A 23,174-nucleotide genomic window follows, 5' to 3' on the forward strand; every position below is an offset into this window, starting at 1 on the left:
GATTTGGAGAGGATAAATTTGTAGAAGCACCTAAGGAAAAAATATTTTTTTTGGTACAATTATAGTATGGCTTTCCTATGAATGAGTAATAGAGATCCTATAAAGTGCCTAACACTTTATTAACTTACTGGCAAGCTAAATACTAAATGTTACAACTATGTCTTCACCCATAAGAGCCATTATTTTGATTGGCAAGTGCTTTCAGCTTCACACGTTAACTTTGTCCTCCCCAAATTTAATTCACTATAAAGCACTCTCTAAAGTGAAGTCAGGTGATTTTCGTTTGGTTGTTTGACAACAAATTATACATTATTTAAAGGCTTGGTGTTTAAGTTGTAACACAAGAACTACCCGGGCTTTGGTTTAATTTCTGGACAAATTATCTTTGGAAATAGATGATAACTCAGTGGTAGAACATATCAATCAGATGCAGAAGTGTACAAGTTCAATCCTAGGCTTGTCCAGTACCTCAGAAGACCTCCTCTGTGAATTATTAAAAAGCTGTTGCTGATCAACATGGATGATGCTAAATTTTGATTGGTTTCAGTATACAGTTGGTTTTCGTATACAAGATTATCTGAGGGGGTTTCTGGTTGGTTTTGGTATACAGGATTATCTGAGATTGCAGCAACAATTTTCAAATTTTTAGTCTCAGGACAAAAATGTTGACAAATATACGAATGTCAGGGGAAAAAAAACACATGTTAGAAGCATTTTAGGGTCATATAAATGTGTCCTTAGCTCAAGATAAGTTAACCTGTCTTAAATTGAATCTGTTGGTGATTCCATAATACCACTATTATGTGGGGACACAAATACAACTGCTTTTGAAGCTGCACATTTAGATGGTGATAGATAATTCTGGATAAGTTGTTTTTAGGGAATCATTACTTATCCTTTTACAGAGAAATCCTCAGTGAGTCAATTAGGTTTTCTGATTCTTCTTCCTTGGTAACTTCCTTTTGGACTTTAAACTATGTCAGTTGGCATGTTGATCCCTTTTTCTGTCATGAACAGAGGGCAAGCATCTGCAATAAAGAGCCTCTATGGACTTATTATTATTACAGTTCATTAGATATTCCTAATAGTGTATAATTGAATCAAGATATTTTAAGGCAAAACTGTACGTGACACTGCAGGGATTAATACTTTATCACTACTTATGATTTGTTGTTTTAATTATTTTAATATTGTATTATATTTTTTAAAAAAACTTTGGCATGCATCTCTAGGCTGTCATTTCAAAAGGGAATGATCTATTTAAGTTTAATTTACTCATTCTCAAAAGGTAGACATAAATCGGCTGGTGGATATTCAAAACTGCAAACTGTTCCCTGGTCCAGAGAAAGGTTAATTTATGGATTGTGCATAAAATGTCTTACAGTCAGTGATCTGTGTCTCAACATTTCTGAAAATATTCCTCGAAAACAAAACTCTTCCTCATCTACTATTTGTTTTGCCTAGATCCAAGTTCACTGGTCATAAGTAAATGGAAGAAAAAGACCTTCACAATGACATCTGTCTGGGACAATACTTTTCAGCCTTCTTGGAAATAGAGAATTTGATATGTGCCCATATCCATATTGGTAATGCAGCTGAAGGCAGTAATGTATCAGATATTCAGTAAGTATGTGAATTATAAGATTAGTATTAAACTGCTGAAATAAATACTGCCTTATGTCTAACAATTTTACAGGAAGTTTCATCTACCTAAAGACTCCCCCCCCCCCCTATCATTACTTCCTATCATGGCAATATAAGTTCTACTCTTGGGGCCAATGAACTAAATCAAGACTAATGTTTTCCATTAGCAGATAGAAAGTATGTTATGTAAATAAACTCATTAGGTAAAACCAAAGCTGATTTAATACAGATCAGTTTCATGAGAACACACTTTTCTGTATAGTAGCAGCATTTAAGGAGTTATATCTCCTTGAATATCTCACCATCAATGCATGTTTTGCATCATTAAAATCTGCACTGGGATGTTGATCATGGCACAGAACTCAGCAGTTGTTACTCAACACAAATTGTACAAAACTCACTACAGCTATGGGTCTGATCTGCAAGACATACTAAACATCTGTTCCATTTCTTTCTCTTGAAAATAGAAAGAAATAGACTCAAATTCTTGTCAGCATGACATGTATAATTGCAGTTTCCCGAGTGTCATTTATACACTTGTTTTATTTTTCTACAGAAGACTTCGTTTGAAATTTTGTAGAGTTTGCAGAACTTTATTTAACTGGAGCCCCTTCCTATGCAAACCACATGTATTAGCATGGGTTGTGCTGATCTCTTCAGTGGTAAGGTCAGAGACCAAGCAGAGTAGGAAGACAGTTGTGTGAATTCACAGAGGATCACTTAAAGTCCTTCAGCTACGGGTAAGTACCAGTGGTGGGTTCCGGATCCTGTTCCAACCTCTATGGTTGGAATGGGCCCGGTGTCACCCACATGGACACCTGCAGTGCGTGCATGTGTTGTAGCTGCAAACAATGCTTCCGCAAGCCTCTGCAACACTCCAGCTGTTCGGCGGAGTTTGCACAGGTGCTGTATGTGCCATGCACGTGCACGGAAGCACTGAAAGCTTTAAAACATGGTAAGGAACTCGGGCGGGTGGGCCCTCCAGAGCACCATACTGTAACGGTATCTGGTGGTCCGGGCAGGCTCCAGTATGCCCATACCAGAGCGTACCGCCTGCAACCCACCACTGGTAAGTACCCATTTTTTTCTTAAATGTGCTCTATGTGATTCAGCTACATTGGTGCATAGCAATTTTCTTAACTGTAATAGGTCTGGTTCTCATTAGGTAATGAAAGAGAGAGCAGTTCTTCTAAAGGCAGCATCAAATTGGGAGCAAATATACAAGCTATGGGATGAAGATTTACAGCCAATCCCCTGGGACCCAGCCGAACTCTGATAAAGGAATATCTCAGAGATAGGCTGCTGCTCTTACTCTTGTTCATGTGGAGCCTGGTTATTTGACCAGCTCGCAAGACTGGAGGGGGGGAGGCGGAGGGGGGGGAGGGAAAGAGACAGTTCATAAACTTCAAATAACTCTGGAAGGCTAGTAATAAACGAACAAACAAATGTTCTAAAGGAAAAAAAATGCTTTATGTCCTGGTTAAAAAAAATGTTCTGAATGTGATAAGACATCCAAAAAATGGAATAAGGCACCCAACAATCAAGCAAAATAGATAATATACCGTATTTTTCAGAGTATAAGACATACCTTTTTCCCTCAAAAAAGAGGCTGAAAATCTGGGTGCGTCTTATACACTAAATACAGCATTTTTTGCCTCCTGAAACCCTGCCCCGTCACAAAAATGGCCATGCAGAGCCTCTAGGAAGCTTTCAGAGAGCTCCTGGGGGCTGGGGAGGACAGAAATGAGTGAAAAATGGCTGTTTTTGCTCAATTTTGCTCCCGCAATCCCTAGGAGAACTCTATAAGCCTCCTAAAGGCTATGCATGCATTTTTTTGGCAAAAAATGGGCTGTTTTTTGCTCGTTTTGGGGGGTGGGCCAAATCAAAGCCTGTCAGTGCTGGATTGTCAGAATAACTTGAGGTAATTCTAACTATTTGGGGTTCAAATCTGCAATGGACCAGCTGTGGTTATCTTGAAAGCAAACCATAGGATGCAAGCCTTGTATGGAAATTATTGGAGACGAGAACCTGTCTGGTTTCATGAACAAGCGTTCATACAGTACGGGTTTTTAAATCATAAAACGTAAATGTATAACTCATATCACTCATAGAGTCAAGATATAATTATAACTGAACATATAGCAATTATGAACGATTAGTTAAGGAAGTACCATTCCTCAGTGATGGAACACATGTTTCGCATTCAAACGATTCCAGAATAACTTCCTGTTATCTCAAAGTACAGCTTACAAAGATGTAAGCTGACTGAACTCTTAGAATTTCAATATCTAGGTACTGAGAGCAGGCAGCCTTCAGTTAATTTTAAAGAAGATATATTTAGTCAGCTTTCTGCAACCTAACACTCTGAAGGTCTGCTAAACTTCAGTTGCCATTATCTCCAAGTCTATATAATGCCATGTTTCCCTGAAAATAAGACAGGGTCTTATTTTCTTTTGCCCCCCCCCCCAAAATAAGTGCTTGGTCTTATTTTCGGGGAGGTCTTATTTTTGAGGTGCAGGAGGTGGCGAGCATGGCCACCTCATGGCTGCTGCTGCGTTGCAATATTTTCAGGGAGGGCTTATTTTCAGGGGAGGGCTTATTCTAGCACATGCGCTCAAAATCTTGATTGGGTTTATTATCTGGGGAAGTCTTATTTTCAGGGAAACAGAATACTGGCTGCATAGTTTGAGAGTTTTGAGTTTTGTATTCACCAGATTGGAGAAGTGATCATTAGTTAACCCTGGCTGATTTTGCTCCAAAAGGATAATATGTAGCATTCAACTATTAGAAGATTGGACTATTTTATTCTATGGAGTCCTTGAATTACCATATTATTTAAATGTATATACAAGCTAGGTTTTGTACTGTTCATGGGGTTTTCATGGCAAAGATACTGGGCGTGGGTTGCCATTTCTTTCTCCAGTGGATCACATTTTGTCAGAGCTCTCTACTATGACCTGTCCGTCTTGGGTGGCCCTGCACTGCATAGCTCATAGCTTCATTGAGCTACGCAAGTCCCTTCACCATGACAAGGCAGTAATCCATGAAGAGATTTTAATGCTGGGAAAGATTGAGGGCAAAAGGAGAAGACAACAGAGAATGAGGTGGCTGGATGGAGTCACCGAAGCAGTTGGCATGAGCTTAAATGGACTCCGGGGGATGGTAGAGGACAGGAAGACCTGGAGGAACGTTGTCCATGGAGTCACAATGTGTTGGACATGACTTCGCAACTAACAACAACAACAAGCTAAGTTTATTTAATCAGTTTTGGTTCACATTGAACAGTTACAGTCAAGGAATGTGTTGTATTTCTTTTTTCCTTAAAAACTGACTACAAAAAAAAATGAAGACAAGTTATATCACAGAGCATGAATCTACATTACTGATTTCTGTCATCTCAAACTGAGAGTGATCAAAGATATTTCAATCCTTTCTATTAGCTGCTTCTGAGAGAGATTGCTGACTGGCACTCAAGCATTTATTGCAGGAGTAGAAGCAATCATGTTCAAATTTATTACTTTTCTCTTAATAAAAACAGCATTAAAAACTATCATGTAGAAAGCTGAATGCTCTCAAGGGGAGATTTAGCTTCTGTTTATATGCTGAATGGGTGGGAAATATATTCAAGTAAGGAGTTTAGTATTCAGAGCAAGATCGGATGAAAGATTACACACGCACACACTTGAAATTGACAATGCTAACTCAAGTCAACTCTTGTAGCTCTTTAGAAGAAGTTATGTATATTATCGGGAGATACATGTTAACTTTCTCTCTTAGCAGAAATGTAATTATATATTCATTTTCTAATATTGCTCATATTATTATCATTTTATTTGAGCCTAAAATACAGGCTTTAAAATAATATATCAAAGAGTACCTTCTACCTTACTTGAAGCAGTTCCTTTAAGCTCAGGTTCACCAGATGCAGTTATTTTCATTGTTGTGTTTTAGTATGAATGAACATTGCAAACAATAGATCCAGGACTGTCTCTCCATGAAAAATTCCCTCGCTGGTAGCAGGACAAGGCTGGAGATTCATTTCCTTCTCTCTGTTCTCCCACTTACGTTTCTTATTCATTATGAAACAAATGTTCCCAAAAATATATCATTGGGCTTCAGTTTTACCAGTTGAACCCATGTAGTCAGAAGTATGTACTCCCAATTTCAGACCAAAGGATGCTAAAGTAGTGAACAAGCAACTTCTGAAAGTGATTACAAAAGAAAGGTTGCGAATCCTGTATTCTTAATGGCAGTTTGTCTTCCAGAGTTTTAAACCACAGTCTCTTCGTGAGAAGGAACTGTATGGAGCACTTGTGGATTATCTCAAGTCATTTCTTTGTCCGGAGAGGAATTATAAAGCTGATTTAGTCACTGGCTCTTCATTCTGCTATGGTCGCTGGCTACACTTTTAATGCAGTTTAATTTAGTTTAGTTTCAGTTTTAGCTTTCAGTTCACCATTATTTCTCAGAAGTCCTTTTTGTGTGTGTTCCCTGTGGATTAGTATCATATTACAGAAATACAGTGAAGTAGGTGGTGGTGGTGTTTTACAAAGCTGTCTTTTTCATAAATTTGACAGCTTCCCAGGAGTTGTCACAAAATGGATCAAATGTTTTAGAACAGGAACCTATGTCAAGTTAGCATAGCTTGTACTGAACCAGACCCCTGAACCATTTAGCACAATACTGTCTACATCTGTTCTCACCAGCTATCCAGATTCCATACTGGAGTTTTTTCCTAGTCATCCCTAGAATGACCAATGTGGAGGATAATATTGCTGAGTCTTGCCTTTCTCTTTGTTGTGGAAATTTTGATCTGTATTCTGTGGAATGTCACAGCCGATCCAGTGTGGAATATCTTCTACAATAAAGAGAAATAGCTAGACATGTCTGCGTTTTGGAGCTTGCTGGACATTCATATTGCTCAACAGTGAGCTTTCCCATCAGGTAGCATAATATATGTTTGCATTATTTACATATGCAACTGCATGCTTGCTTTAAGGGAACTGTGTATTTTGTGCTGGACACACATTTCTTTTGTTAAAGCCAGGACTACCCGATCTGGGCTGCAAAATGTTGATAACAGCAAATGGTTTCCTGTATCTCTTTGCTGCCATCTCATGGTAATCCAGATTTGTACAGTCTGGATCTCTAAAATATTCTCATATTCATGTTGGCCAGGGTTCTCATCACAAAGCAATCTGGGCACTAGGATTGCCAAAATAGGTAATTTAGTATACTGGGTTCCCCCCCCCCCCCTTTTCCTTGTCTCTTCTCTTCCAGCTGGCACGCTAGAGTAACCTATGTTTAATAATACTGTATGTGAATGTACTCATTTATAAATTAGGTTGTCATTTTGTTATTGCACTACAAATGTATAGAAATTAATAATACTACTTTTAGGGTTTTTTGTTCTTTGTGAGTTTAATGAGCGGGGGGGGGGGGGAGAAAAATGCATTAGAAATCCCTCTGAGCAATCAGAGATGTTGAAACATACTAGTTTGGATCCAACAAGGTCCCAGCAGTAGCAGCAGTCATCTGCTGATATAGCAGTAGTTCAATTCTCCCCCACTGATGATACATCTGTAGCTGATTCACACAGAATCTAACACTATTCCATATGGTACCAGGGTCTATCAGGAACACTTCTTCAAAGGATGCAGAGACAGTAACAAGAAGGTGTTGAAAAAGCTTTTTTTTTTTTGCAAACAAAATACCAGTAAACTGCCAAATGAGAGTCAATCTCTTCCTCCCCCACCCCTCCCCCTCTCTCTATCTGAAGCTCAATGGTATTACTAACTGATGAAAAATTATTTCTGGCATAAGCTTCAACTGCATCAATATACTTCTTTTCAAATGTTTTCTATTTTCGGTGTAAGTTGCATTTGGCTTCTTGTTCACCTTAATTTCTTATCAGTGATTTTAGATCATGATTTCATTCTTCACAGTACACCCAAAATACCCCCCCCCCCGGATCAAGGATTTGTTTATATTAACAATTAAAAATGGCAATGACTTACATATCTAAATAATGGAATTTGAAATAAAATGTATTATTGACCCAAGATGTGCCAGTATGCTATGGTAATTATATCTGTATATTGATTATATAAAGTCTTCAACATACCTTCATCCCCAAGACATGGAACGACTAAATTCATCCGTGAATTTGTGAAACATAAGATTATTCATTCAAATAGAAGTTCACAACAAGTACTTTACTTTACTTTACTTTTATTTAGATTTTTATACCGCCCCCTTTCCCCAAAGGGACTCGGGGCGGTGTACAGTCAAATAAAAACACATCAATAAATAGAAAATACAAACACAAAAGAGGAGGCAATAAGAAACTGTACATATCTGAAGCAAAGTAGTTAAAAGCAATATTTAAATAACCCTAAAAATACCCAATTAAAAATATCTGCCAGGAGGTAGAATAAAACTATAAATGGGCCAGGCCGGCTAAACGGAACAGGTGAGTCTTCAGTTTTTGTCGAAAGGAGCGGAAGTCGGTGGTGGTTCTGATATCGGGGGGGAGTAAAATTTGGCCTGAATTTATTATGAAGTTTATAATATTGCAGTAGAAATTAAAATGTGTTTTTCAATATGATACGTTACAAACACAGAAATATATTGCTAATGTATGGTGAAAACTGCAGTGCAATTTAGCTAAATGGAGAGCTTAAAATCGAATGTTTATTTGATGGGATTAATTTTGTAAGAAACCACAATTCAATCTGAAGAGATAATGATTAATCAAAATTAGTCTGAATTAAAATACAATAAACTGCTAATATGGATGTAGTCATTCTCTCAGGAAATCTAAGATCAGTAAGACAACATTTAGATATCAAAATGGTTACAAACATAATATAAACCCTCCAGATGATTAGATCTATTCTTCTCTGTTGAGATCTTCAATAACATAAGAAGCTTTTTTTTAAAAAAAAAATTGACATAAGATGTTCTACTGAGCCTCCAGAGCTCACAACATATTGTTTATCTCCACGCAGGCAGAAGAATATGAGAAGTAGTCATATTGATGGGCTTCCTGAAATTTCACCCAAAATGATTGAAATTCTGTTTTTTATTTGAAAAAAAATCTATTAAAAGACTCTGCAAGTTCAGTCTCTGTTTGAATTTTAAATCACAAATCTTATTTCTCTGTTGAGCCTATGCAGCAAGCCTGTTGCTAGCATTCACTGCTCAGGAAACAGTGGTGTAGCAGTTAAGGCAGCATACTAGAGACTGGAAAACTGTGAGTTCGCATTCTGCCCTAGGCACAAAGTCTTTCTCCCTCTGTCAGCCCTAGGAATAAGGCAAGAGCAAAATTATTCTGAAAATCTTGCCAAGAAAATTGCATAGACTTCTCCAAGCAGGAGTCAAGACTAACTCAAAAATGTCCCTCTCCAGATCATAGGAAATTCCTAATAAAAAATATAATTTGGACTTATGGTTTTGTTCCTTTTCTACAATAAATGATAAAAAGAGACCCTAGAGATTTAGAATAACCCTCATGAAAAATACACCCAATTAATTGGATTATTTTATGTATTTGTACATGAGTGAGAATAACTGGTTCAATTAAAACTAATATTTGTTTCTTTTCTTTTGCTTCCAGTCACTGATAACCATATCTAGTTTTAAAATTAATGGCAAAATACAGCAAGATACTAAAGATGCAATTATTGCTTTTTTATTTCTGAACATTTAACTTCACAATCAAATTTACTTATTATTAAACCGAGTTGGCCATATATTACAGCTTCTTAAATTGACATGGCCATTAATGATACATCAGTATTTTCTACCAGCTTCACTCATAATGGAATTTTTGGCTAGACCTGCCACATGAACATTACATTCAAGCATCATGGCAAGCCAAAATTCCCCTCCTACCAATCAGCATTGCCAGAAAACCACAGATGGCCGTATGTAAGATTTGCTAGCTTATCATACAAACCAGAGTGCTCCATTTGGAACAAGCCAGAGAAAAAAAGCTATGCAAGAGATGAGAACAATGTCTTTCAAACACAACCATGTCTATATCCAAAGTATCTTCACAAACAGAATACCCTTTCTGTGGATACAGCTGATACTGTTGTCTTTAAAATCAGAAACTTCTCAACAGTGCCAGTTTGCTTTACAAATAGAATGGTTTATTGGATTCTGTGCAGAAGGAAGCGCTGTTTGCATAAATCAATGCTATTTATGTAAACAAACAGTTTATTTGGTAAGCAACATATTTATGCCTTTAGAAATATGTAAAGTTAGCATATGGAAATTCATCCACTCTATAAGTAGTACATCTGTGTAATTTGTTATTTTTAAACAACTAATGCCTAACAAAATAATACTGCCTCACATTGATCAGTTGAAGCTATTCCATATATATGAAATGCTATGTTCCATGCAACATTTTTATTTTACTATCCAGCTTTAAAAATTCTGATGTATACAACTCAGGAGGATTAATCCAAGAAGCACTTTTTTATATCAATGGGGCCCAGGCCATCTCACTTTGCATTCAACTCACTTTGAATGCAAGCCACCTTAGTGGAAAGCACTCCATTTGAGTTTAAAACAGTTCTGTCAAGTTTATAATAACTATTCCGATCATTTTGCAACTGATTCAGGTTTTGAATGCAACGTGATTTCAAAACTTTGTATATATCCCTGCATGTCTACACAACAAACCACTACATCGGTAAATACTTATATTTGTTATATATTGATCTCTCAACTCAGAATTTATATCTAATCTACACCTATTTAAGAATGAGCAAGCTTAACTAATAAACAGAATTACTAAGGTAGTGAAATGAACATGCAATAAAAACTAAAATGCATCAGATATGGGTTTTCTTCTGTAACATCCCACTGTTCGGCTTCAGAGTACTCCCAACTATCAGATATTTTATCATTGAGTAAACTATATATTTTTTCAAGAGATAATGAATTTGACAGCCCTGTTTACATTATGAAATTGCAGATTAATTTAGCCGTTACCAAGTGCACAATGAAAAGACAAGAAAATAGAATTCCAGAACTGAAAATAGTAATTTTAGTTAGACCAAGCGAGTATGAAATTGTCACTTTCCAAACATGATCTTCATATGGTACTATGAAAAGGGTTATGTGCATGGCAAGAATTGAGAAAAGTTATAACATGATTTAAAATTACAGATACAATCTGCTTGCTTGGAACAACTGCATGCAATTTATAACTGACATTTCAATAGATTCACTCAACAGTGATATATTTATATAGTATTATCGCAAAAAAGTACATTGTGACAAGATTAGCAACATTCTTAAAGTCATGATTATTTAAGAATCATAGAGTTACCTAAGGTAATTACCATGCTCTCTTTTAACATCTACTGGGAAAGATCTGAAGGGAAAATAATTGACTTCACTAATTTTACCCTTGATAATTATAAAATAGCTCTGCATTTCATTATAAGCCAAAATTTTCACATGTAATTGTCAGCCTTGATACAAACAAGATAAATGCTTTGCAGAAAAGCTCTGACAATTAGCTATAAGATCATGATACAATTAATTTTGGACTTGTAATGCAAAGTAACACTAGGAATCTTAGATACTTATAATATTTGCTTCAACAATCAATAAACAAATCTGTGCTTATTTGCTCTCTGTAAATTCTCATGGCTAGCATTGTCACTATTGTAATGAATTTAAAAAATCATTAAAATTTATTTGTTATCCTAGTTAACAGATTGCAAAATATAGGGTTCGCAAGTGGTATAGAAAGAATTAAAAGTTGAGAAAATTCATGAAGTAGAACTTTCATGAATTCATCCTGCAAATTTTCTCCAAGTACTGTAAACAAAGCAGCCTACAGAATCTTTAAGATACAAATATTTTATTAACATGACAGCAGACACACTATAATGGGGAGCAATGTAGGTTTTTAACTTAATTCAAGATGGTTGAATGTTAGAAACGTGCTGGATATTTTGGAATACTCTTATTTGGAAAAACAAAATGAAAAACGGGTCACTTTGATCTTTTTAGATGCAGAGAAGGCTTTTGACAATTTGAATTGGGCTTTTAAAGGTAAAGCCATTTTAAAGGTAAATTCCAATGTGAGCAATTCATAATAATGAATATAAAATGATAAAAGATGTATTCTTTGCTTCCATGTGCAAAGACTAATGCAGATTCTGTTTTTTTATTATCTGTCTATACAGGTAGTCCTCAACTTACGACCACAATTGAGCCCAAAATTTATATTGCTAAGTGAGAAATTTGTTAAGTGAGTTTTGCCATCTTTTATGATTTTTCTTGCCATATTTCTTAAGGGAATCACTGAAATTGTTAAATTAGAAACATGGTTGGTAAGCAAATCTGTTTTCCCCATTGACTTTGCTTGTCAGGAGGTTGCAAAAGTTGATCACATAATCCCGGAACTCTGCAACCGTCATAAAACTGAGTCAGCACACAAATGTAAATCATGTCAAGCACACAAATGTAAATCATGTAACCATGAAGATGCTGCAACAGTCATAAGTGTGAAAAATGGTCATAAGTCACGTTTTTCAGTAATGTTGTAACTTCAAACGGTCACTAAGTGAACTGTTGTAAATCAAGGACTACCTGTAATATGTCTATAACATTTTCTTAACTGGGGGCAGCATCAGGGGTGGGATTCTATTGGTCCAGGCTGATTTGGGTTAACTGGTAGCTCCAAAGATCTGCTGGGGGCAAACCAGTTCGTTCCCACTAGCAAGTGGGTCCGCCCATCCCTGTCCTTTACCTACCTTTATCTTCTCAGCTGAGTCGTGCGGCAGAATGGATTGCCTCACCTCAGCTGTTCTCCCTAAGCAGTAAACCTGAAGGTAAGTCTTCTCTGTACTGCGCACGCAGTGCACGCAAAACATGTGCTCAGCGAACCAGTTGTTAAACCGATAGGATCCCAACCCTGGACAGCATGTATCAGTTGTTATTTCTAACAGGTTGCAAAATTAATACTAAAGTTCTACAGGGATTATAAATAACAAATGGAAAGGCAAGCAGAATGAAGAAAAGATGTTAGAGGAGCATTAAAAGGTAGCAAGCGTAACTTGCAGATTTATGACTATCTGACATGATATATAGCTACACTTGAAAATTTGTGCCTAGTTTCACAATTTGTTAATCTTTGGGATAGTATAATTTGAATTGTGTTTCTTTATTATTACTTTATACCAGTGCTTCTCAATTATTTTCTGTCATGCCCCCCCTAGGAAGAAGAAAACATTTTGCGCCCCCCCCCCCCGCGCGACTGTAAATAGTATCATTTGTCTATAAAATTGTTATAAGTACACCTCTGCATAACATAGCACACCGGTCTTTCCTCGTCTCCCACCGTAGTCACATGCTTTCTTTCCTCTTTCCCTCTTACTTGTCTATCCTTCCTTCCACCCTCCCTTCCTCCTTCCCTTCCTTCCTGCCTCCCTTCCAGTTCCCTCCTTCCTCTTTCCCCCTGCCTGCCTGCCTTCTTTCCCTCCTGCTTATCTATGCTTTCTTCCTTCCTTGCACCTCCCTCCCTTCTGCCTGCCTGCCTTCTTTCCTCTTTCCCTATCCTCCTATCCTTCCTTTCTCCCTCCCTCCTTCCCTGCCTCCCTTCCAGTTCCATTCTTCCCTCCTTCCTTCTGCCTCCTTCCTTCCTGCCTGCCTTCTTTCCTCTTTCCCAATCCTCCTATCCTTCCTTTCTCCCTCCCTCCTTCCCTGCCTCCCTTCCAGTTCCATTCTTCCCTCCTTCCTTCTGCCTCCTTCCTGCCTGCCTGCCTTCTTTCCTCTTTCCCTATCCTCCTATTCTTCCTTTCTCCCTCCCTCCTTCCCTGCCTCCCTTCCAGTTCCATTCTTCCCTCCTTCCTTCTGCCTCCTTCCTGCCTGCCTGCCTGCCTTCTTTCCTCTTTCCCTATCCTCCTATCCTTCCTTTCTCCCTCCCTCCTTCCCTGCCTCCCTTCCAGTTCCATTCTTCCCTCCTTCCTTCTGCCTCCTTCCTGCCTGCCTGCCTTCTTTCTTCTTTCCCTATCCTCCTATCCTTCCTTTCTCCCTCCCTCCTTCCCTGCCTCCCTTCCAGTTCCATTCTTCCCTCCTTCCTTCTGCCTCCTTCCTGCCTGCCTGCCTTCTTTCCTCTTTCCCTATCCTCCTATCCTTCCTTTCTCCCTCCCTCCTTCCCTGCCTCCCTTCCAGTTCCATTCTTCCCTCCTTCCTTCTGCCTCCTTCCTGCCTGCTTGCCTTCTTTCCTCTTTCCCTCCGGCGTGTCTGCTTTTCTTTCCTTCCTTCCACCTCCCTTCTGCCCTCCTCCTTTCTTTCCCTCTTGCTTGTCTATCCTTACTCCCTCCTCCCCTTCTTCCCTCCCTCCCTGCCAGCAGCTCCTCCAGCATCCCAGCTGGAAGCAGCAGCACAACAGTCGCCGTTACCAGGGGCGAAGGGGTGGCAGTGGCAAGATCGGGCGACCGCCGCCCCTTTGTCCCTTCCCCAACAGCGGCTGTTGCGCTTCCGCTTCCAGACGGAATGCTGGCGGTGGAGCTGCTGGCGGGGAGGCGAGCTACGCGGTGGCGAAGACGGGCGGTCGCATGCTTCCCTCCCTCCCACTCCCGCCCGAGCAGGCTTCTTGCAGAGCTCCAGCCTGCGGCTCCAATGAAAATCCACAGTCCGAAGTGCTGCCACTTCCAGGCGGGATATATTATGCCTCGCCCACGCCTTCGCCGCCGTTGCACCCAGATGGAAAGGGAGCCTTCGCGCCCCCCTTTACGGAGCCTCGCGCCCCCCAGGGGGGCGCGCCCCACTATTTGAGAACCGCTGCTTTATACTAACTATCTATCTATCTATCATTTATCTATCTATCTATCTATCTATCTATCTATCTATCTATCATCTATTATCTATCTATCATCTATCTATCTATCTATCTATCTATCTATCTATCTATCTATCTATCTATCTATCATCTACCTACCTACCTACCTACCTACCTACCTACCTACCTACCTAATATCTATCTAACTATTATCCTATCTAAGTATCATCTATCTATTTGTCTGTCTTTCTGTCTGTCTATCTACCTACCTACCCTCCAATACATTATAGTATGGGAGGGTATCAGTGGTGGGTTCCTACCTGTTCAGACCGGTTCATCCGAACCGGTAGTGGTTTGGCGGCCTGGGTTGCTGAAACCGACAGCGACCCAGTCCTGCCACGTCCCCAAACTGGTTCCCTGGGCAGTGCCATAGGCACCGCCATCTTGTTTTTCAGTTTTGCGCATGCACGGAACAATTTTAATTGTACTGTGCATGTTTACGCTGTGCACATCAAGCGTGCGCATGCTGTGCACATCAAGTGCGTGCGTGCGTGCATGCACGCACATGAACAAACCAGTAGTAGTGCCTGCCAGAACCCACCCCTGGAGAGAATGAGCTGATATAAATACTGAGTTGATTCCATTTAGGTTATATACTATAGAAGTTTGTTAAGTTTTCATTTGTCTAAAATAGGAACAAAATGATATGTTTTGCCATTACTTTCAGAACAAGAAGCTTAATTAGTTGAGAAGTCACATAATTCTGTAGGTCACTGTTTTAAATCTGAACTGTGGCAAGCTAAAAATAATTACATCTATTTGCTTAGAAACAGAATTTGATACAGAATAACAGAAAGCATTTCTGCTTCGTTGAAACCCACGGCTATTCTTCTGTCTAGTTTTAAAAATAGATTTAGCAAAAGAGCCAATTCACAAAATACATGTTTGACAGACATGCAAAGAATATGTTTATAGATTATAACTTGGCTATATTGAATGAAACAGGTAGCATGGCCTGTGATTCCTGTGATCATTCTTGTTATAAAAATCCTATTCTACTAATGAATATTTGCTACCAGCCTATCAGTGTTCACTTGTTCCCCATGTTTACACTTTTTCATGTTTTGAAAAGATGCTCAATGAATCAAAACTATAATTCATTTACTTTATTTCACTCGTTCTTCAAGGAAGGATCTTCCTGCTAATCTCACTAGTGATTCTATGAGAAAGAATTTCATAGTACTCATTTTATACATTTAGTTCATCTGGCATAGCTGACACTTCATATCTAGTAAAATTTAAGATGGGGGGATGTATATACAATGTAAAGTGACACTAAATGCCTCAAAGCACTAAGATTTCTAACAAAGTAAGCTCACAAAAAGCAGCAATTGAGCAGTTTTTCAAAATAAAATACATATAAAAAATGCTCTCATCACATTACCTTAGTATTTTGCAGCTGAGCAAGACTTGTGCAGGCATTTGCTAGAAGAAAATCACCACTCAGGACAGCCATTTTATTTCCAAATTGCATATCTTTCAAAGGTCCATCTGAGGATGTCAGTTCACTAATGTTTACTATTCCACGATGTACAAGGAAAGCTGTGTGGATCAACTCTGTGATCTCTGCAAGAGTTCTTTGGCTTTAAAGTAAAGATCAGGCGTAATACAGTTAGTTGCCGAACCATTGCATGAGCCACAGATATTTTTAAAAAACCATTGAGCACAACTGGGTGTTTATCAACGCAAATATAACATTCACTCTGTTTTGACCTATTTGACCAATGATCACTTTTGATTACAATTTCTATCTGAAGCAGAATATTTATTTCTTGGAAACTTGAAACAGTTTAAAATGTAAATCCTTCCTCTATTCTTCAAATGTGAACTAACAATTGTAATGCATCAATAATTATTAATTAAAAAAAAGTTAATGATGTAAATTGACCAAAATAGTCTTATGGGTATCCTATTTCAGCAGCAGTAGTATTGATTCAATGGCTAAGCTAGTATTGCCATAAATCACATTATGGAGGTACAGATGGTGTCATGGGACAGAAACATTCTAATCATTGTTAAACTTTGCTGTCTTCTAGAATGAAACAGAAATACAAGCCATTTATATTCTAGAACAGAAAACTGCATTGTGCTATAATCCAAGGTCTAAAGAAGGGTTAATATATTCTCCTGTTGATGTGAGTGAGAGGGAGAAGACAGAGACTAATAAGGCATCCTGATGCTCCTGCTGTCATTGTCAGGGCAGTCCTCCCAGGAAAATGTCCATATCAATTCAACTTATCAGATGGACAGCTGATCAACATTAAACAGATTTGCTCTGGGCAGATTGAGCTGAATACCTGCCATGAATCACAATGAGAGCCCTCTGGTCTCAGCAACTGAGATCTGCCATTTCTGACTTCCGAAGATCCAAGGGCATATGGAGATCTCTAGTGATGAGGACATAAAGCTGCAGCTTCCTCAACAGATAGCTTGTTTTCCCCAAAGGTACATATTAATATCCTGAGGAGAAAAGTCTCTTTTTTTTTACCTGAAACACAACCCTTCATTATCCTACCCAAATTACTACTGTTCTTTTTCTTCCCCTATTAAGCTTTTAATGAAGAAAATAAAATTGGCACTGTTCAGCTCATCATACAAAACTTCAACAATATATAAATGTAGTATTTTCCAACTTTCCCTTTCTATTTTATCCTTCCTTTCTGTTTAATCTCCAAATAGCATCTCTAACATTTAGCTAACCACATTAGAATTCCTCTTCAGGTTCCTTTATTTTTAATTGAAATAGCATAGAATTCTGGTACCGTGAGAAATTATTAAAGAGCAGTAGGCAATTTTGAAGGATTTGAACACCTCCTAGAGAACATCAGATTTTTTTTCAGCAGCTCAATTCAGTTTAATGTTTAAAGAGAAACATTTCCATATAAATCCTGGAGCATTCAAACAATTATTGCATTCCACCCTCAAATTAATTATAAAACAATGACTTTTAAAATCACAAATATTAAATTTATTAAAATATGGTACAAAACATGTAGGCTGAGAGGGAATTTTATTTATTTAATCAATGAGGGCTAAGAGTACAGTATTTATAGAGCTTTTAAATTCCTAATTTGCAAGCCAATTCTATAGAACATGTATAGAAAAATAATTGTAAGCAACTCCTCTTTTTCAATCATATTGCCCAGTAATTGGAGAGCTGAAGGCAAAAAACACCCAATATAAGACACAATTATTTCACAAGTGTCATGACATCATTGTGCAAATGATGCAAATTAGATAATGTCATTTGCATTGTGTCATGATAGACATGATGGCTCTTTTCCCTTTATCCTATCCACAAATACTTATGACTGAAGGCAATATGTTTTAGGCTACCTTCAATGGTAGAAATCCAAAGACGCTGTATGTGTGGTGTGTGAGAGGGAGAGAGGGAGGGAGGTAGAGAGAGGGGGAGGAGAGGGAAAGAGAGAGGATGAGGAGAGAGAATGCTCTACCTCTGGAAAAACATAATAACAAAGGAAAGGCAAAGAAAAGCTGTAGGATGCTATATGTAATGGACTCTTTTTTCTGCTCACTTTTATATATCTATTTATTATTTATTAAACAAATTTATATAACTGCCCAACTCATATATAGGTAACTCTGGGCAGAGTTTCTACAATTCCATAATGTCTTTAAGTTTTACAACTGTGGACGTTAGTTGTAGAAGAAAAAGTAGGTTATAAAAAAAAGATAATAAAATGTTTAATCCAAGACAAGCTTTGCTGAGTTCATTAAGGCATTCATAATTAATATACATAACGTTGCAATCTTATCAAATTATCTCTTCACAAATAAATCAATGAAGATAATCACAGAGAAAATATTGTAGATGGAAGTTAATGTATGGCACAAAGATGTAACATTAAGGGGGGGTGGGGGGAAATGGCCTAAACCAAGAGTCTTACATAATGGGCATCTAATTGACGAAGTGGGGACTATCACCTTATCTTTCAGTATCAGTATTTAATCCTAGAACATATTTAAAGGAAGAAAAGTGAGAGAGCAGTAGTTCCTTTTTTCGCCACTAAACAGTCAAGCTACTGTTCATACATTTTTAGAACAAAGCTACTAATTCAATAACTCTTATGCCTCTTGCACTGTTTTCATTTCAAAATTAATAACTATAAAATATTTTCAACCTATTCCAATGTAGAATAAACAGTTCCATACTGATCTCCATCAAATCATTCCTAAACATTAATTCCCCAGGCAACAGCATTTGTCTGGTATCCTGTTATACAGTAATTGTGTGATTTAATATTTGTAAACAGAATGTGCCAAAAAGTGTATGTTGAAAAAACATGGCAAGTAAATTTAAACACAAACAAAGCCATAGCTCTCTCAAATTTAAAACTATTAGCTTCTATTATCTTGTAATCATTATTTAAAATTAGCCAATCATTAAAAATAAAGCTTATAAAACAAGCTTTAAAAAGCTGAAATTAGACTATAGCATCAGAAAATGCCTCGATATCTTCACCTTGTTTATACTGATTGCATAAGCCAAATTTAAGAGACTTTAAAACCAGTTTTTATTATTCACCAACTGAGCAAAGCAGCACTGATAACTGATTAAAAAAATAAAACACTCTTGATACAATACTGCTTATACTTGCATTTCGAATATCTAAATTGGAACAGACAGGAAAAAAAATCGCATTTCATCTTTGAAGAAAAAGCAGGAACTTTAAACATTTCCAGAATAGGTAGAGTCACCATCTATCTTATAGGCCTACCAATGTATAGCAAAGATGTATAGTTAAAATGCAAGAGTAACTATGGTTCATTGTCACTTTCTTGCCTATTTCCTCACTTGCGCTGTATAAAATGGAAAATGTGAAATTAATGGATTAATAAATCCTGCTACACATGAATATCATTTCAAGAAAAAATATTTTTTACTATACATTCAGCTTCAATTAAAAATATGTTTTATTTTTATTAAGAGCCAGGATGGTGCCGTGGTTAGAATGCAGTATTGCAGGCTAATTTGACTACTATTTGATCCTGACTGTACAGTTCGATCCTGACTGGTTCAAGGTTGGCTCATCCTTCCATCCTTCTGAGGTCGATAAAATGAGGACCCAGATTGTTGGGGGCAATATGTGACTCTGTAAACTGCTTAGAGAGGGCTGTAAAGCATTGTGAAGCGGTATATAAATCTAAGTGCTATTGCTATTGTTGTCTTAATCTGAACAATAAAGAATTTGTTACTTATACTTCTACCATTAAGGAAGGAAACACATAGTTATGCATGAAAACTATGATTACAAATATATATTTGAGACACAAAAGGAAACCTTGAAAATGCAAACTGTAATAATGTATTACTGATCAATATTTGAATTCTTTCAATATTTATTGTTCTCTTCCATTTGAAAAGCACCATCTTATGTCAGTATCAGGTTATGTAGTAATCAATGGCATTGATTAACAGCAATGATCAAACCTTATGTATACATCAGCCTGCATTCTAGAAACCTCATTAGAGTATAACAAAACTCATAACCACTGTTATGCAGCAATATGAATAAAACAATAAAATAAGTTGTATCAGTCATGTGATTCATTTAACTACTGCAGTGATTTCCTTAACAACCATGGCAAAAAATAGTTGTAAAATCAAGTGTTACTCACTTAACAACCACTTTTTCCTTAGCAATGGACATTCTGATCTCAACTGCAGTTGTAAGTGGAGTACCTATATATAAAATCAAATTATCTAGTTCTTAGTGGAAATAATGTAGTGATAAAAAGGAGAGCAATAACTCATTTAGGCAAGATTTGTTTATGAAAAAGGTTTTCAAGTTAAAGCCTGATGTTATTGGAAATTACATGAAAATAAAATTTATTTCCACTTAGTTAGTGTTATAACCTAGCTGCATTCGTGTGTGCAGAGAGCAGAAGCCAGTGAAAGACCTCGCAGGATGTGAGGCATCGCGACCCAAGGTGAGGCGAGACCAGCAAAAGAGGCTAGAAGAGCCAGAAACTGGAATACTGCTAGCTAAATGGTGCAAAGCTAGTTCGCCTCGCCCCTCCACAGTGCACCAAGGATAGACACGCATGAGCTGAACAGAATGAATTAGCAATCTAGGCTGTCAGCACTGCATTTTGTCTAGCATGTGCAGATTTCCCTGACATGTATGCCACAAGCTAAATAAATAAAACATTATAATGACCAGAAGCGTATATAGTAATCCAAGTGTAGTCTCACTACTGATTGCAAACATGGATGTTTTCTGTCCTTTGCTTTCTATGACATGCTTAGCGAAGATTCCTTCCCATCCATATTCAGGTGCAGTTAGTTGTTTAACAAACTTTTCAAAAGACAAACAGCTGAACTGGGCCATTTGTATCAAGGCCAGGGGCTTTTATAATTAATACTATAAAGAAACTGCTAGATATTTTATTATATTTAATGTATGGCTGCTATGAGATAATGTAACTTAACAAATAAAGATAGTACTGTGTTTCCCCGAAAACAAGACAGGGTCTTATTTGCTTTTGACCCCTGAAATAAACCCCTGGCCTTATTTTCGGGGAGGTCTTATTATTTTTGAGGTGCAGGAGGTAGTGAGCATGGTCACCTCATGGCTGCTGCTGTGTTGCAATATTTTCAGGGAGGGATTATTATCCAGGGAGGTCTTATTTTCAGGGAAACAGGGTAATGGAAAAGCTGGACTGATCAACCAGAAAGTCTTCAACCTTTTTGCAAACAAAATTTTACGGAGTGGATTTCCATTTGCGCAAAAGATTATTGATTCCTTCCTTTCTGCCTGCAAACTTCTACACCTGGTTCAGGAAATACTGCAAAGGATGGGCAGAGTTGCTGTCTTAATGATGTGTGCTGCACTGGCAGACAGCCACGTTTATATATCCTTCTGAAAAATAACATATGAAAATGAAATAAATGTATGAAAAAAGTAAGAGATTGTGGGCCTGGGATAATGATAGACATGAGAATATTCAACTCTGGTGGAGAAAACAAGGTTCTAGTATCAATGCAGCCACTTGCAAACAGATGGCTACAAGGAAAGCAGGGAAAGCCCTAATCCAGCATGGCCAAGGTAATGCAGCAGATGGTTGGCAGAGATGTCTCTAAATACTATCAGCATCACCTGTTAGGGCTAGATTTATTCCAAGCACACACTCCCAAAATACAATCCTCACTTTCAGAACTGACAGATCAGACCATCTGTTCTTGGAGAAAGATGGTGAGGAACTGCGCGAGTGGATCCATATAGGTGGTTCTTAGTTGTGTAGCTGGCCTTTTATCTGCATACATGGATACTGGACTGGAAGCTGATGTAGAAGACTTTCATTCTACTTCTCATAATGTGTAGCAAGACTGACTGTCTGTAATTCTCCTGTTACGTTTCCTACACACAAGTCCTAACCAGGCAAGTCACATTTGTTAAAAACGGCATGTCAAATAGTTCACCATTACAGACTATATCAATACATATTACGCCAGGTGGTAATGAGCCGTATACGAGGACTTATCCATCCAAAATAATCATACAGATTTCTACAGCATTGTTCAAAAGGTTATGGTTTATTACACAGTACTCATTAGACATACACTGCCACCATTAGCAATTTTTCCTTCATTTGTATCTCATTTAAGATTCTACTTTCACAAGCAAATTCAAATTAGTACACAAGGTTAAAACCATTATGGTTAGGAATAAAATTATCCTGTCTTTTTATGATATAGCAACAGTGGATCAAAGCTCTCTAGTCTAGCACATTTTAAAGAACTAGTCAACTGAGTTTTAAGTAAGACAATAGGAATATACTCATCACATATTGTGTCGGATACCTTAAAATGAGTTAATAGTCAGGTTGTTCTAAATAAATATATTTTAAACTAGCAAAAACTCACAAATGTCATATTTCTTTTTAGCTAAGTGTTATTGTTTGAATACATTCACAGAAAACTAAAGAGAGAAATTTAATGCAGATAAGACGTATCCTATCTTATCTATTCTTTGTTGGTGGAACGGGATGATTGACTAGTTTACACCTGTTCTGGATGGGAGCATATTTTTTCTATTAAAGAATTGTAGCTTCATGGACTGTTGAATTTGGCATTTCTGCTTTTATATAGGTGTTTCACTATTATAGATAGCAGTAGTGGTAAGATTATCTTTTACTACTAAATAAAGAATCAAGACAAAGTAAGAAATGCCAAACACAATAAGGAAACTCTGGCACCAATAAAAATTAATTAATGTTTATGGTCCATGCTTTCAGAGCCTGTCTTTAATCTTTCAAATAATATAATACTTTTGTTTTGCTGAAATTGTCCACTACTCTGGAGGTGGGCAATTTCAGTTGAATGAAATTGCAACTTTAATTCACTTCATCATACGTTTAGGTATTGTATGGTTCAGGGGTGGGTTCTTACTGGAGTTGGTACCAGCTCACTTTGCACGCGCAATTCACTGTAAATTGTTCTGCGCATACACAAAGAACGAAGAAAAACTATTAAAAAACATGCCGGCAATGGCAGCAGCGACCGGGGAACCGGAGCCGTGGCAAGCCTGGGTTGCTGCTGGTTCTGCCACCAAGGCCAAATTACCACTACCGGTTCACCTGAACTGGTGCAAACCGGTAGGAACCAACCTCTGGTATGGTTATTAATGTTTTC

The 23,174-nt window shown here is 37.6% G+C and overlaps 1 protein-coding gene across 3 annotated transcripts in view; it reads right to left on the minus strand.

Moving 5' to 3' along the window:
* The window catches only part of PDSS2 (decaprenyl diphosphate synthase subunit 2), a 96,459-nt gene that overhangs the window by 31,891 nt on the left and 41,394 nt on the right, over positions 1-23,174 (minus strand). For all 3 annotated transcript variants that reach the window (XM_081942306.1, XM_081942305.1, XM_081942304.1), the window contains exon 3: positions 15,903-16,101. In XM_081942306.1, coding sequence (XP_081798432.1) covers positions 15,903-16,101 — 199 coding nt within the window. The remainder of the gene's footprint in view (positions 1-15,902; positions 16,102-23,174) is intronic.

The sequence above is a fragment of the Natrix helvetica genome (genome assembly GCF_964273705.1).
Source record: "Natrix helvetica genome assembly, chromosome: 2".
Lineage (NCBI taxonomy): Eukaryota > Metazoa > Chordata > Lepidosauria > Squamata > Natricidae > Natrix > Natrix helvetica.